Source organism: Salvia miltiorrhiza, chromosome 3, assembly GCF_028751815.1.
Source record: "Salvia miltiorrhiza cultivar Shanhuang (shh) chromosome 3, IMPLAD_Smil_shh, whole genome shotgun sequence".
Taxonomy (NCBI): Eukaryota; Viridiplantae; Streptophyta; class Magnoliopsida; order Lamiales; family Lamiaceae; genus Salvia; species Salvia miltiorrhiza.
In genome coordinates, this window is record NC_080389.1 from 10,702,445 (window position 1) to 10,719,431 (window position 16,987).

At 34.7% G+C, this 16,987-nt stretch overlaps 3 protein-coding genes across 6 annotated transcripts; 1 reads left to right on the forward strand and 2 right to left on the reverse strand.

Annotated features, from left to right (window-relative positions):
• Nucleotides 1-5,159: 5,159 nt before the first annotated feature.
• On the reverse strand, nt 5,160-5,906 carry LOC131018308 (secreted RxLR effector protein 161-like). The gene has a single exon (XM_057947032.1). It carries the CDS (start codon nt 5,904-5,906, stop codon nt 5,160-5,162), a length of 747 nt encoding a protein of 248 aa, XP_057803015.1.
• Nucleotides 5,907-6,940: 1,034 nt separating this feature from the next.
• Nucleotides 6,941-10,931, forward strand: LOC131017584 (disease resistance RPP8-like protein 3). Of its 4 annotated transcripts, none has more exons than XM_057946390.1 (3): nt 6,941-7,162; nt 8,010-8,780; nt 9,043-10,931. In XM_057946390.1, the coding sequence occupies exons 2-3, from the start codon at nt 8,372-8,374 to the stop codon at nt 9,636-9,638; spliced, it is 1,005 nt and encodes a 334-aa protein (XP_057802373.1). In that variant the 5' UTR covers nt 6,941-7,162; nt 8,010-8,371; the 3' UTR covers nt 9,639-10,931. The 4 variants fall into 4 exon arrangements, with proteins under 4 accessions (XP_057802373.1, XP_057802369.1, XP_057802370.1 ...); XM_057946386.1 differs by having other exon boundaries at nt 6,947-7,162; nt 9,040-10,931; XM_057946387.1 differs by having other exon boundaries at nt 6,947-7,162; nt 8,028-8,780; nt 9,040-10,931.
• A 3,331-nt stretch (nt 10,932-14,262) lies between these two features.
• On the reverse strand, nt 14,263-16,129 carry LOC131017559 (UDP-glucosyltransferase 29-like). The gene has a single exon (XM_057946355.1). The coding sequence runs from the start codon at nt 15,879-15,881 to the stop codon at nt 14,538-14,540; it is 1,344 nt and encodes a 447-aa protein (XP_057802338.1). The 5' UTR covers nt 15,882-16,129; the 3' UTR covers nt 14,263-14,537.
• Nucleotides 16,130-16,987: the final 858 nt, after the last annotated feature.

Here is a 16,987-nt window from a genome sequence, read left to right on the forward strand (position 1 = left end):
CTTCGAGCTCGAGCCATGAAGCGTTATCAGATGGATGGGCTCGACAGGGGGTGCGCAATATCGTGCCGGGTTTTACTTTATATTACACGGTGGGCTTCTTTCTCCAGTTACAATACAATTAACTATTATTACTAACACTTTTACGTGAAACTTTTTTTTTTTTAACTTATAATACATTCAACTACTTTTTTTAAAATTTATGCCGTTTTTATGGACAGAGCAATACTAATTTTAATAACACAAAAACTCCCGTGAAATCAGTTTCACGGTGAAATCAACTTTCCAATGGCACTACTTCAATATACAAATAAAACTTTAAAATGTTAAAGTGTTATTTGTATATTGAAGTACAGTCATTAGAAAGCCGATTTCACCGTGAAACCGATTTCACAGTCGGCTCCTAATTTTGTTAAGTAATAAGGTTGTTTCAACTTTTTTTTTGATCGGAATAAGGTTGTTTCAACTACCTTTGATAAATATATAAAATCATGCGTGGAGTACATGCTAAGAATAAATTATTAGCAAGTGGCTGCATCTGTTTGTCTCCCCTTCCTGGCTTCTATTACAATTGTTTAAGCTATATTTGTTGAAATTTAAGTATTTTATTGTCTCCATTTGAACCTACCCCATAAAATATGCACAATATTTGGCTTCTTCAACTGGACGTTCAATATAATTAACAGGGTCGTCTCTGAGAGCGGGCGAGCATGGGCGACCATCCAGGGCCCATCATTTTGGAGGGCCCAAAAAATATTATATCCTCTTACATATATACTATTATTATTTTAGGCCCATTTATTTTTATGAATACTACTAGCTTTAAAAAAAATTAGGGCCCTAAAAATTACATCCCAAAAGAATTTTGGAGCCCAAAACAATTACATTCTTAAATATATATAAATCGAAACAATTACAATTTTATCGCTACGACTCTTCGATAGAATCATAGTCGCGCGTGCATTGTTAAACAAAGAAGGTGTGAAATCATGTCAATAAATCAAAATTATAGGCGTCTACTAATTTTTTTTATTGTAAACTGAACCATTTATCATCCCTAAATTTCGGTAAATATGGCATATATACTGTAATTGAATTTCCTATATTCAATGTGGTTCAGTTAAATTGTTGGATTCTGAAAAGAAAAGAAAAATCTGAAATTTTGCCATGCTATTACCATATTACTAAATGACTACTCATAATTAAACTTTATTCGAATATAATGTAAAATTGAAGGACTTAACTGAAAAGTACAAAAATTCAAAAACTTATTTATATATGATTTATTTTTTTCACAAGAGCGACGACTTGGTCACATCAAGTTTTCTATTTCACCCACATATTCAAATTTAGTAGTTAATACGTAGGTGAAATAGAAAACCTGATGTGACCATGTCATCGCTTTTGTGAAACAAATAAATCATGTATAAATATGTTTTTGAATTTTTGTGCTTTTTTCGAAATCTTTAAAAGGGCGAGAAGAAGTCAATTTTTATAATTACTAATTCTATTTTTTTCCCCACCGATATGTTATAATGTGACTTAAAAAAATATTATCTTGTATTTTTATGATAGTGAAAAGGGATCCATTTTTATCGTTTCGCCATGGGCCCATTTTCGGTCAGAAGCGGCCCTGATAATTAATCACAAATTTTGTTACACAATGCCATTTAGTTGCGACAATTGTGGTTTCTTCATATCTTGTTAATTTGTACTCACTCTTAATTTATCTATTTTATTATTATTTTTTATAAAAATAAAAAGATGTATTATTATATTATGAACTCTAATTAATATTTATAATTAAAAATTGAAATTTTAAAAAATTATATATCCTAACTTTGAATTAATGAACCCAAATAATCAATTATTAATTTAAATAAATATAAAAAAATAATTATAAACCCTAATTGGATGAGTGAACCCTTGTTAATTATCTTTTTATAATATTAAAGCATAATAAATTAAAATTAAAGAAAATATAATTAAAAATTATAATAAATTAAGAGTGGTACACGGTGGTACACACAAAATAGTGTGACAGAAGATCCCATGTGGTTTCTCCCTCGATGTTGGAATTATTCAATATTATTCTCCTCCCTTAGATTTTGTAAGAGTTTGCTAGGTATTTCTAAGTTTACAGCTGAGAATGGTGATCATTGTGTTTTTACTAAATTGTGATATATAACAATATTGATGTTTTTCACGGTTGAAGTAGGAAATCGTAATGAAAAATGTTGATTTTCGTTTCAGCCCACCTTCAATTCCCGGTGGCATCGCCTCCCTCGGCCACCACCCGCGTCTCCCCTCCTTCCTCTTTATATCCCTAAACCCGCACACAACAATACACACACACAACGACTACTAGATATGCCAAGAATCTCCACACTACCAATAAGATCCGACGTGAAGCCAATCAACGACAGCGTACCGGGAAAAGAGGGAGAGAGGGATGAGAAGAAGGAGAAGAGGAAGAGAGAAAGAAAGAAGGAAAGCGGCTAGGGTTTACAGAAGCCGCAAAAACGCGAAAAAAGTGATTTTTTTTATGTCGGGTCAATGGACTCGAATCCGAGTCAAAAAGATCTGAGCGCATGCTTGGGGAGAGTGCACAGGAAAATTTGTCAAAAAGTAAAGCGATAATTGGTTCAAAATACAAGTATTTTGCCGGCATTCGGGCTGCCAAGTCAGCTTCAACAATAGATGTCAACTACTATTAAAGAATCTATATACTAATAGAAAAAGAGACTAAGGCAGTCTGTGACACAATTTGTGGATTGCATATTTTACCTCTGTTATATATTTATTATTATATTTATAAAATATAAATCTATTTTGATAAATATTTATTTGTCACTCAAATCTATAAAGAATACTTTATAACTATAGCTATTATATATTTATTATTATATTTATAAAATATAAATCTATTTTGATAAATATTTATTTGTCACTCAAATCTATAAAGAATACTTTATAACTATAGCTATTGATAAGGCTTATAAATAAATATATCCATCCAATAAATTATCTAATAAAAATAATAAATTAATAGATTTTTTAAAATAATAAATTATCAATTAAAATAACATTAATTACACATACATCATACTCCCTCCGTCCCAATAAAAGTGACCACATTTCCTTTTTGGGTGTCCCATTAAAAGTGGCTACTTTCTAAAAATAGCAAAAGTTTACTTTAATTAAGTCAACAATTACTCACTAATTTGGTCAACAATTGTAGGCCACTTTCTAAAAATGTCAAAATTACTCACTAATTTGGTCAACAATTGTAGGCCATTTTCTAAAAATTACTCACTAATTTGGTGGGTCACACTCAATTAAAACATAACAATCCCCTTCTTAATCTCCGTGCCCAAAAAAAAGTGGCCACTTTTATTGGGACGGAGGGAGTACGTTTTTTCTACTAGTTGGTTCAAAATACAAGTATTTTGCCAGCATTCTGGCTCCCAAGTCAGCTTCAACAATAGATGTCAACTACTATTAAAGAATAATTATTAAACGAAAGAATGCATGTGGGGTGAAAGTGGAAGTTGACATTCATTAATCATTCAACAGCCTTAACAGGAGTCCAAAGTTTTTTTAGGCCCGTAACTTTGGATGTTTTGCAAATATAGGACAATTTTTTTTGGACTTGTAATTATAGGACAAATTTTCAAAAATTCGGCATAAATAGGACAAATTGAGCCCGAAAAATCAAATTGTCCTTCAATTGCAAGCCCGAAAAATTTTGTCCTGTATTTGCAAAATGACCAAAATTACGGACCTAAAAAAACGGGAGAGAAGATAGATTTTTTAAAATTTTTAACCTTTAAATGAATATAACTTTTACAATTCAAATCAAATATTTACATAAAATATGTCAAATTAAAGCTCTTATTGTGATCTTTAATTTGATATGCATATTACATATTTTATAATTAGTCGAATTTTACAATTTTAGAAAGAAATAAAATAAAATAATTAAAAGATAAAAAAAATAAAAAAAAATATACAGTTTATAAATAAACCTTGAATTTTATTATAACTCCAAATTCCCCACTCAAATTGAAATCTTGTCTTTTTAAGGGTTATTTTATTTCTTTTTTCTTCCCCTATATTTTCTTTTCTTGCGTGGCAAAATTTAATATCTTGTCACTCCAAAATTGCCACTCAAAATATTTAATATGCATATCAAAATAAAGATCACAATAAGAGATTTAATTTGATATATTTTGTGTAAATATTTGATTTGAAATGTAAAAGTTATATTTATTTAAAGATTAAAATTTTAAAAAAATCTTTCTTCTCTCTCTTTTTTAAGGACAGTAATTTTGGTCATTTTGCAAATGTAGGACAAAAATATTTGGGCTTACAATTGTCCTGCAATTGATTACTTATGCTCAATTTTTGAAAATTTATCCTACAATTGCAAGCCCGAAAAAATTTGTCCTACATTTGTAAAACAGTCAAAGTTATGGGCCTAAAAAAACTTTGGGCTCGCCTTAACAATATTTAAATGGGTAATTTTAAACATAGCCTCCAATTTTATCACTATAGCCACTTATTTAAAGAAATAATAAAAATAATTATAATTATACTATTATACCCTTATAACCTCCATTTAAAATTTATAATAAATTAATCTGAAAGAATAATATGTACAATATTTTCACAAATAATCATATAACCCCATCCTTATCTAATATTAATGATATTAATAAATAACTTTAATAACTCCATTAACATAGCCTCCAACTAAAAAAAAACGTGATTGTTGCAAAAGAAACTCCACACATGAAGAAGAAAGTAAGAACAAAGTTAAATTTTATCTCATTTCCCTAATTAAAACCCCAGGTTCTTTCTGCATAAAGCTGTGATGAAGGAACACAAAATTAAACGAAGAAGTCACCAAAAGGTGTTAAAGGCACTGAACTTTAGAGAGAGAAGCTAAAGAGCTTGAATTCATTTCTATCTTGAAAAACTAAAGACTGATTACATTGTGAAGAGAATAGCCTATTTATACAACTTACAACAGTGGCAGTTATAACTATTGCATAACAGCTGTATAACAACTATCTAAAGATATAGTGACGTGGCAGAGGCTGGATCCTTAGCTTTGAGTTGCATACTTCAATACACCCCCATTGAGACCTGGCCAGGAGTTACGGCAACAGATTCAGTTTATCACGAAGTGCACAGAACCTAGTGTCAGCCAATGGCTTGGTGAGGAGGTCAGCAATCTGATCATTGGAAGGCACATAACCTACTTCAATTGTTCCATCCTTTATCTTATCACGGATATAATGAATGTCAACTTCGATGTGCTTAGTTCTCGTGTGAAAAACCGGGTTGCCAGCCAAGGCAAGGGCACTGATGTTGTCACACCACAACTTGGATGGAGACTGCAAAGTAAGCCCAAGTTCGCTGCACAAAGCATGCAACCATACAATATCAGTCGTGGCATTGGCCAGGCTTCGGTATTCCGACTCCGCACTACTTCGACTGACTACATCCTGCTTTTTAGCTGACCAAGTGATAAGATTAGACCCCAAATAGATGCAGTGACCACCTGTTGAGCGACGATCATCCACTGAGCCCGCCCAGTCCGCATCAGAGTAACCTATAATCTGAGAGGTAGCAGATGGCTTAAATGATAGACGAAGTGAGGCTGTACCCTTTAAGTACCTGAGTAGCCTCTTGCAGGCAGTCCAATGGAGAGTGGTGGGAGCAGCCAAGAACTGACTAAGCTTATTTACCGAGTAAGCTATATCAGGTCTTGTAATGGTAAGATATTGTAAAGCTCCAACAGTGCTGCGATACATAGTTGGATCATCAAACAAAACACCACCTTCTTTAGATAACTTGGTAGCAGGTGTCATAGGTGTTGCACATGGTTTGCAGTCCACCATCTTTGTTTTAGTAAGAAGTTCTTGGATATATTTGTGTTGGCACAGGAGATAAGCATCAGCATCACGAAGAACCTCAATACCCAAAAAATAATTGACACCACCAAGGTTTTTCACTGAAAACTTTTGATGAAGATGATTGATAACTGAATTTACTAGAGCAGAATCATGACCAGTAATGAGGATATCATCCACGTAGACAAGTATAAGAGTAAGAGCTTGAATTCATTTCTATCTTGAAAAACTAAAGACTGATTACATTGTGAAGAGAATAGCCTATTTATACAACTTACAACAGTGGCAGTTATAACTATTGCATAACAGCTGTATAACAACTATCTAAAGATATAGTGACGTGGCAGAGGCTGGATCCTTAGCTTTGAGTTGCATACTTCAATAAAAGGCAAAGTAACAAACAAATTGAGAAAGGAAACCTCATTGATTTATTTGGTGGCTTCTACGCTTATCTGGAAATATGGCCTTAAAAACCTTGGGATTATCCTCCAAATAATCATCAAATGAAGCCAGTGCATTTCAAAATTCAAAATTCATCAAACGAATAGAGTGAGAGTGAGAGTGAGAGTGAGAGAGAGAAGCAGGTGCGTTTAGCCCAGAAATTTCAGAGAGGGGACGTCAGTCGAAATTTTTGAAGAGTGAGTAGATGGATTGATTACTTGAGCTTGTATCATCAACAGCCTCAGCTGTTTAGCAACAACGTATTGGCATTTGTATTCAGTCTATAGCATATGTTCTACTCTTTTTTTTTTTTTGCATTAATCTGTACAGCAACTTTTCATTAATGGATTCTTCATTTTTGATTTTGGAGTTTGAGTTGATTAGTTGAGATTCGTTGAAATGTACTTATTAAGTTTTTCATAAATTTATTATAAATTTTAAATGGGGCTATAGGGGTAAAATAGTATATTAATAATTATTTTTATTATTTTTTAAAAATAAGAGGCTATAATGATAAAATTGGAGGCTGTGTTTAAAATCACCCTATTTAAATATCTTTCAAACTTGTTTTTTATCCCTACAAAATTTTATGCGTGAAACAATAAGTCAACACTTCAGCTGGCTCGATTTAAGCTCGTGATGTTATTATTTTATTAGTGGTTGTTAAATATGCACATTATTTGGCTTCTTCAACTGGAAAATTCAAAATCCCTAATTCTACTCAAACGAAATTCAAAATTCACATTAAACACCGCCGGATTCTGCAGCGCCGCACATTAGTTGATCCGTCACCGGCAGCCCAGGTATGTTATCTTAACTCAGGTTTACTCAATCCAATACAAATTTACAATTCTTGCTTATTTGCTATTGTCAAATTGGAATCAAAATTAGTTGTATCAATTGAAAATGTTTAACTGTTTAATGTTTGTGTTTGTGTTGAACTGTTTAATTGTGTTTGTTTTGAAGGATGAATAATCCTTTCCCATTATCTAATGAATGGAGGGGAAACGTGTTATCAATTGGGTTATTTTCAAACTGTTCAGTTTGTGTTTGGGCATTTGAAACTCAATTTTTTTTTCGATTTTTCAATTAATTGTATACCTACGTTGTTCTTTTTCCCGTATGAAAAATATATAATATGCAACATTCTTGTTTTATAGAGTTTAATTTCAATTTTAGTTGATGACTTTTCAATTTCAATCTACTAATCAAAACACACGCTGGTGAAGTTGAGGAAAAAGGAGAACTGAGTAGGAAAGATGAGAAGAAACACAAGTAGTTAATTTTATTCTACTTAGAGTTGATCGTTTTAAAATTCACATGATTATGATGTTCTTATATAGAGTCAGATTTCTGAAGTGAATTCTTTCAATCCAAAATCATTTTTCTTCTATACTAATAAGGAGCTGCCCGAGAAAAATATTCCACCCTGCTAGGAGAAAATTTTCCATCATAGTAAACATATGAAAATGATGAAAAATTGGTGAATATATACTTTTTTTTCACTCTTAGAGTCAAATTTTTGAAATCTTTCCCTTGAGTAAATTCTATTAAATCCAAAATCATTTTTTTCTATGCTAATAATTTATCGATTTGTTGGAATTTGTTATTTCCTAGCTACTAATGCTGTTAAATTGCCTATTATGATAGTTAATTTGTTCCAAGCAGAAGTATGTCGGAGGCGCTCCTCTTATCGGTGATACAGAAGCTGGACATTAATTATCGAGAGCACGAAACAAATGAGGAAATGAGAAGGGTAATCAAAGAGGTGAGAGAGATTCTGGATATTGTGAGGGATAAGAAATTGGAAGAGGGGAGAACCCTAAATTTTTTGGTATCTGACCTTGTCGACGTAGCTGACTATGCCCTCCACCTTTCCAAGAAACGCAATACCGTTTATATGTACTATGAGTCCATCCATAGTTGGATTGGAGAGATCAAAAAGCAGATGCTTAAACTGGGAGATGATGGGGCGGAGATGAGATCATTAGAAAATGTTGATGATGATGTAGATGTGGTGGGCTTGGGGGAAGATGTGGAAATGCTTGCTTCGCACAAAGATTATTGGTGGGAAAGGATACAACAGTTGGATTGTTCTTATCAAAGGGATGAGTGGTATTGGAAAGACAGCTCTTGCGAGAAAGATATACAACCATCCAACCATCATTCAGCACTTCGAGCCTCGTGCTTGGGTATCTAATTCTGCTCACTTCACTATTAAAGAGCTACTTATCAAACTAATACAACAGGTAGAAGATCCTCAGAATCTCCATTCATCTTCCTTATTGGAGAATATGGACAACGAGAGTCTCCGAGATATGCTTTATCAACACTTGAAAGGAACACGATATTTTGTAGTTCTCGACGACGTACCCAAACAGATGCACTTGAAGTCTTTCTTGCAAATTCTTCCAGAAGGATGTATGTATATATAATCATAATTCTGCTTATGATCTAGTCGTGTTAAGTTTTTATTAAGTTTTTAACATATACTTTAACATAAGTCCTGGTTCAAAATATTAAGTTTTTATAATTAAATTTTGAAGTCTCATAAATAAATTCCAAATATTATTAGAGTCCAATGGCTTTTTTTATTAAAAAAAAAATACATATCTAACAATATAAATTTCCAGACTCAGTAGCCTTCTGACTCTTCCTTTTTGTATTGTTCTTATCTAAGCAGGGAATGGAAGTAGATTGCTGCTCACAAGTCACATGATGCATGTCGACATATATGTACGCGATGAAAATGTTCATCAGATGAAACCTTTGGATGCTGAGAAGAGCTGGCAATTGTTTTTGAAAACAATAAACCATGGGAATAGGTTGACAGGTGAGCACAAATTCCCGAAGTCCTTGGAGCATATGGGAAAACAAATGTTGAGAAAATGTGACGGTCTGCCATTAGCTATAAAAGAGGTGGGAAAGCAGTTAGCAGAAAAGAAAGTCTCAGAGGGGATTGAATGGGAACAACTTCTTGAATCAGTTGATTTTGGTTCAATGCTCAAGTTATTGGAACCATTTTATCTTCAATTGGATCCCAAGCTGGAGTCGTGTTTCTTGTGTATGGCCTTCTTTAAGGAAAGCACAACTTTGAGGAAAGAAAAGTTGAAACAGATATGGGTTGCAGGAGGAGTAGTGGATTCAGCATATAAATGTAAATCATATTTAGATGGTTTAATCAATGAATCTGTTATTGATGTCAAGGAAAAGAGCACGGAGTATCGAATGAATGCTCTGCTACACATGCTATCCATCCAAAAGCAGAGGAAAAACTAGGTTTTGAGATCCTCAGGAATAATGGAAATAATAGGCCCTCTGAGAGTCCTTGTCAACATCGTGTTATCATTTGTAGCAGAGAGAAGTTCAACTACTCGACGGATCAAGATAAACATCTTGTTTCTCTCATCTTCCATGGAGGTGGCTACTTTGACACTAGTCTGTCCTACTGGAAGAGCTTTGAACTACTTAAGATACTTGACTTGGAAGATTTTGGGTTGAAGATTATACCGGAAACTATCGTCACATTTATGGAATTAAGATACTTGGGGTTGAGAAATAATTACATGAAAGAGCTGCCACAGTCCCTGGGGTGCTTGAAAAAGCTTGAGGTTCTTGACATAGCTCAGAACTTTATGGTGGAGGTTCCAGATATTATATGGAAAATATATAAGCTTCGCCACCTCTACATGTCAGATGTGATTTGCCAAAAGCCTTTGAAGATAGACGACCTACAGCATCTGGAGACCTTAACTTACATCTCAGTTGATAATTGGACATATGGTCTCTCGCGCTTAAGACTGTTATTTCGTCTTAAGAAATTGGGCATAGAAGGATTGGATGGAAACTCAGATGTGAGCAAGATGATGACATCATTGGCTGACTTGAAGAAGCTTAAACACCTAATCTTAAGAGGGTATCGTTTCAGAAGCATGCCTTGTTTGGACGAGCTTCGTATTCTACAAAGTGTTCGTACACTCAAATTGGATGGACTCCTTGCCAGGTTACCAACTAATCTCCCTCCAAATATTAGATACTTGACGTTAGTTAATAGCTATCTTGATGAAGACCCCATGCCACTACTAGCGAAGTTAAAGACACTAGAGTACCTCAAATTGCGGAATGCATACGTTGGTTTAGAAATGGTGATTTTGGATAATGAATTCCCTGGTCTCGAAGTCTTGTGTATCGAAGAGTTGTGGAATCTAAGAAATGTACAATGTGGAAAAGATGCAATGTATTGGCTCAAGAAATTAGAAATCCAGGATTGTCCATATCTGGATACCCTCCCGAAAGCGATTGGGTTGATGAACCATCTGAAGGAGTTAAAGATGGTGACAACCAAAAGCATTGCAACAAAGATGAGGAATTCAGACTTGATCTCCGATATAAGTATTGTGAATATCAATTCTTAAATACAGTTATCTGCATTATTGATACATTTTGCTTGTTGGCATTAATTTGAATATTCTCTAGTTTTTCTTCCTATTTTTTCCCCTCTGTTCTTGTGTTTGTAAATGACATTTAGCTGCGACAATTATGGTCAGCGTTTGAATCATTGTTTCATTCTCACCCCATAGCCATTGTCTTATTCTCACTGCAAAAAAGTACATCAGTTTTGTGACGCTTGTGCTATTGGAAATATACGTACATTAAGGGTGCGTTCTCTTTGGTTGTAAATTTATCATGAGAAAATGAAGGATAAACAAAATTTCACCATTTTAATTCTTCCTTTCTTTTTTCATTTTTCTACTTGACCCTTACTCATTTCTCATTTACACTACAAATGAGAGATAATATTATCACACAATTTTTGGAGGGATAATATTATTCCTCCTTTGTAGTGTAAATGAGGAATGAGCAAGGGTCAAGTAGGAAATGTAAGAAAATAAAAGAAGGATTTAAAGTATGAAATTTTGTTTATCCTTCATTTTCTCATGATAAATTTACAACCAAAGAGAACGCACCCTAATTAGTTTCATTTTCATTCTATCAAATATTAATGAATGTGTAGAATGTTGATTATGCTGCCCCCTCGGGTTTTGTTGTTGGCTCTTTTGTGCTTGAGCTGTGTTTCTTCCGGCTTACGGGGACGACTCGCCGATGGGTTTTGGTTTGGCCGTAATCTGTGGCGGCGAATTTCCCGTCCCCCTGAACTGTGGTTTTGTTTTTTGGTTTTTCGTTAGGTAGTGTTGCGCCTTACATTGGTCCCTTGCTGTACTGCTTTTCGTTACACCGGTTTTGTAACAACTTTTCTTTCTTTCTTTTCAATAAAATTTTCATTTCAGCAGTAGAATGTTGATTATAATGATATTATTTGAAAAGGCAGCCTCTTTACACACCATAAGCATGCCCATAGCTGACCATATGCTCAAATGCGTTGCTGCATAGGGTCCCAAATTTTTGGGGATCTAGACCCAGTTTATTTTTGGTAAAAATTACAATTTTCACCTGAACTTTCAATTAAGGTAAAAAATACACAAACTTATATTTTCGTTGTAATTTTTACCTGAGTTTTACAACTAAAGTAAATGCATCCTAAGTAATCTTTTCACATGTAGCATTTCCTAATCAAGTTGCCAAGTTGGACAGCCATTGCTTGCGAAGATTCAATATTTAAGAAGTAAAATAAAAAATAATATGTTTTGGTCCTAAGATCGATATTTACTTGTTTCTTACAATCAGAAACAATTAGTCAACATCTTGTTTCTTGAGAAAAGCATGCAGGATGCATGTGGGGTGAACGTGCAAACGTGCATCCTGGAGTAATAAATTTATTATAATAATATATAGAAAGATTTCAACTGTCTAAGCCACCAACTACTGCTTTTATATTTTCCATTGTAACAGAAGACTTTTGGAATCCTATTTCAGAAAAACGAAAGCAGAGAAGCTAAGGAAAATGGAGGATTGATTCGGAAAGTAGATCAAGCTATTGTGGTTAGTTGAAGTGGAAAATTAGTGGGATTAATGTGACTCGCTGAAGTGGTGTACATCCAACTACATTATTAGTGGCAAGTAAGTGCATTTTCATGTGTGAGGCGACCATCAAAACAATTTAATATTCTTGAATTTGGAGGCATATATATATATATTTTTCGGATGAGATCTTCTGTCACACAATTTACCGTATCCCACTATCAATTTATTATAATTTTTAATTTATTCTTCAATTTTAATTTATTATGTATTAATATAATTTTAAAATAATTAACTAGGGTTCACTCATTCAATTATTTTAATATATTTTTTTGATAAATTACATAAGTAAATATATAAATTCAAAGACCGCGCGGAGGAGAACTCGAACCCAAGACCTCAGGTCTTGGGCATTAACCTCCTATCGTTATGCCAACACACGTACATTCAATTACTTTAATTTTAATTTTTAATGATAAATATTAATTAGAGTTTATTATATAATAATGTTTTTTATTTTTATAATAAACATATACTATAAAATAGAGATATTAAGAGTGAAACACTTGGGGACAGATGATCTCATCTATTTTCTTTTTTAATTTATGTACAAAATTAAAAATTCGATGAAAATTTATGTATTTAGATGTAATTAACCATAAAGCAAAGTATATTATTTATAAACGTTGCAAATATTTTTTTGTTATAAAAGTATTGAAACTACTCCAAATATTTTTTTATTAGAAAAATAAATATTTTAAACTTCTCGAACCTTACTATATATCATAGGCACTTTGTGGTGGCAAATGCTATACCAAGAGTGTGGACCGTGTGGTACCATGTGGTGGTGGTGGTGGTTTCCGATTTAGTGACGACGGCGTTACTATTTTCGAGCTTCGGTGCCGCCGTGGCCGTCGGCCTCATCGGCCGGGAAGGGAATTCACACGTCCAATGGCGGAAGGTTTGCGATGTATTCGAGAAATTTTGGTGGTCGTTGCAACTTGCAATCTTTAACCTTCACAACAAAAACTAATTAAGTCCTCTTTATTTGAAGATTTAATTATGATCATGATTGTATTGTAGTTATTTGTTGGTAAATTATACGTTTATTTTCGAGTGTAAGTGTATACTTTTCTTTTCATCTTTTCAATATCTTTTTATAATAGTTTTTAATTCCCTTTGCCCTTGAAACTTTTATAGGCTTTTTACTTAATTTCACCTTCTATATATTTATTGGATTCTTTTTTTTAATTTATAGTAACACCTAGTCTTTTTCAAACTAGGGGACCAATAATAAAACAAACAAACCATATATATAAAATGATTAAGATCCGATCAATTATATAAGATCATTAATTCCACGGGCCACGATTTATTGTTGTGTCCCGGTTTTCATCATCCACAGGACCACATCGCACTATTAATTTCATTATTATATATATGTAACTATTTATTGAAAAAAATATTATATAATGAACTTTAATTAATATTTATCTCTAATTTTTTTAAATATATCTTAATTTTAAATTAATTAACCTTATAATAATTAATTCAAAAACAATTATAAACTCTAACTAGATTGATGAACTCTAGCAATTTTTTTTTTAAAATATAATAAATTTAAATTTAAAATTATTTTTAAAACGAATTTGCAAATAAGACATGGACACTAACATAAATAGTTACATATTCTATGGCTAAATGCTCATTTTTTATTATTTCAAAATGTACTCTTTAGTGCTCAACACATTTGTATTTTGCCAACACTTCGTATAAAATATGACCCACCGTTGGCGTATTGGATTAAATTTTTATTGAATCTTGAATTTAATTTATATTTATTTAGATATTTAATTTAATTTATAATAATGTAACTATTATTTGATTAATCAAAATATAATACATGTATCTTGTATTTCTAAGAAAAAAAATACATATATTGTGTTGTGAAATTATTTACTTACATTAACATATACTCACTCCATCCATAAAAAATAATCTATTTTTGTCATTTTGGGATGTCCACAAAAATAAATCTATTTCCATATTTGGAAACTATCTATTACATGGTGAGCACTATTCTTTACTCTCAATACAATTAATTATAATTATAAACATTATTTTTTAAGTGAATCTTTTCTCCACTTACAATATAATAACTATTTTTATTAAAACTCGTGTTGTCCCGTGTATTACGACTATTTTGTGTGGACGGAATAGTGCAAGATTCAAGAAGTGGGCTTTTTTTTTTGAGGGAATTCAAGGAGTGGGCTTATTATTGCAACAAATCCGCCATAGAAGCTCCGCCGCCTCATCGATCTCTCCGGCGCCCTCTTCCTCTCTCATCTTCTCACTCATCTCTCTCGCTCTACACCGCAACTCCTCCGCAGCCCTCCCAAACACCGCACCATCAATCGCCACCGCAATTGCCGCCCCCTCATACCCCCCACCCCCACCCCTCCGCACCTCCACACACACCCCCGCAGCCACCAGCATCTTCGCATCCACAAACATATTGTACTTCATCGGCATCGCCACCACCGGCACGCCGTGAAAAACGCTCTCATTCAACGAACTCCACCCACAGTGGCTCACAAACGCCGCAATGCTAGAGTGCCCTAATATTCTCGCCTGCGGCGCCCACCCCGCCACCACCATCCCCCTTTCCCCCACCTTTGCCTCAAATTCCGGCGGGAGGAGCTCCGCCGATGGAGACGGCAGAATCCATAGAAACCTAGATTTGCAGAGAGAGAGCCCCTTGGCTATCTCAGCGATTTCTCCCTCCGATAACAAACACTCGCTGCCGAAACAGATGTAAACCGTCGAATTTCTAGGGTTTCTGCTAAGCCATTCCATGATCGGCGAGCTCTCCGCCTCCGCCACCGCCTCCGCCGCGTGATCTACTAGCGCGCCGACGGTGAGGATTCTCTTCCCGCTCACAAATTCCACGTAGTCAACGTACTTTCCTTCAACAGATCTGCACGTCTTCATCAGCACGACCTCCGCGGACGCCTTGTAATTCGCGAAAACAAAATCCGGATTGGAATCGAAGACGTTCGCGCTGAGGAATTCCACGAGTTCGTCGAGGCTTCTCCTCTCGCCCTCGTCGCAGCGCAGCTCCGGAAACGGGAACGCCGCGGCGCCGTCGACGTAGTGGTGGTAGGTGAACGCTCTCGTGGCGGCTCCGAGCAGGGCGAAGTGGACGGCGGGGACGCCGAGCGCGGCGGCCCAGGGCTGGAAGACGTCGAAGATGATGAGGTCGGGGCGGAGGGCGGCGAGGATGTGAGAGAAGCTGGATTTGGATGTCTGGAAGGCTCTGTGGAGAGAGAAGTTGAGATGTGTTGGGAGGTTTCTGGTGGTGTGGAGGTGAGGAGGGAGGTCAGGGTGCGGGTGGAGGTGGAGCTCGACTGCTTCAATGGAGCTTTGGAGGGAATTCGCAGCGATGAAATCGTTGATGGAGGTGAGATTAATGGCGGTTGAGCAGATGTAGATGTGGAAGCTTTTCTTCATCAACAGTTTCTTGGCGAGTTGGAGAAACGGGAAGATGTGGCCGTGGGCTAACCATGGAAACATTATGATTTTGAAGCTACCTGAGTTCATCATCACTTCAAGATTTTTTTTTTTTTTTTCGTTTTTAATTTTAGGTTTGGAGCTTTTGGGTGTGTAAGTGGTGATGTTTTTAGGAGAAATAGTTAACTTTTGTTGGACTAAGCAAAGATGGAAGTGTGGAATCCTACTTTAATAATATATGTCGTGAGGTTCTCAAAGGAATATCAAGCGGTGCGAACTTTTGTATGCGAACAGTGGGGTCTAGGGATCACCACCGTTCCCCCTCCCCAAGTGTCAAAAAAATATATATAATGTATGTGGTGAGTGAGGTTAGGATTAGCGAGAGGGTGAGAAACGAGGATGGTGTGGTTTCCAATGAAAACGAAACATATGATATATACACCATACAATTTAATAAACACAAAAATTTGAGTGCAATCGGGTTGCACTTGTACTCAGACTCTAACCCAATTTCATATCCTGACCTAAATTGTGTAAATGACACTATTCTGAGTACGAATGCAAGTTGCATCATGTAAGCCAATTGTGTGGTACATCCGATTGTACCCAAAACCACCTCTTTAATAAATGGATCAATTAAGATAGCTCACTGTTTACGCTACTTGAAATGATGGTGTAATAATCTAAAAGTCAGATTTATCTATCCAACTAAAAGATATTGTGCATCGTGATTTAATATAATCTACATATTTTGCCTCAAAAAATAAAAAAGATATATAGCTCATTTAAAGTTAATTAAAATAATTCTCTATTTTTTAATAATAAGCAATGTTTTAATTTTCACGTCAACAAATTAAAGTGAAGTACTGTTCAAGTGACAGTCGCGAATAGTGAAATTCGTGAATAGTGAAAATTAGATAGTAATTTTCACGGGGTATAACGGGTTGTGAGTTGAGTGTTGTGAGTGTTGTAAACACTGTGCTTTTTTCTCCCTTTAAATATATCTGCAGCAGCTCCGGAGACGTAGGCATAATTGGCCGAACTCCGTTATCAAATTTGTGTCTTTATTTTTCCGCATTTATTTCGCTCTCGCATATCTGGTTAGAGGGAAATCGCATATAATTTCCCAACATCCATGCAATCCAAAAAGCCAAGATATGAGGAAAAGAAGATCACGAAAGAAACAAAATTTTCAAAGA

Excerpts from the sequence above, each read along its gene's own strand:
- LOC131017584 (XM_057946386.1), top strand. The coding sequence starts at position 8,372 with ATGTGGTGGGCTTGGGGGAAGATGTGGAAATGCTTGCTTCGCACAAAG. Across the intron at positions 8,781-9,039 it reads GCAAATTCTTCCAGAAGGAT|CAGGGAATGGAAGTAGATTG; the intron begins GTATGTATATAT and ends TTCTTATCTAAG.
- LOC131018308 (XM_057947032.1), bottom strand. The coding sequence starts at position 5,906 with ATGGTGGACTGCAAACCATGTGCAACACCTATGACACCTGCTACCAAG.
- LOC131017559 (XM_057946355.1), bottom strand. The coding sequence starts at position 15,881 with ATGATGAACTCAGGTAGCTTCAAAATCATAATGTTTCCATGGTTAGCC.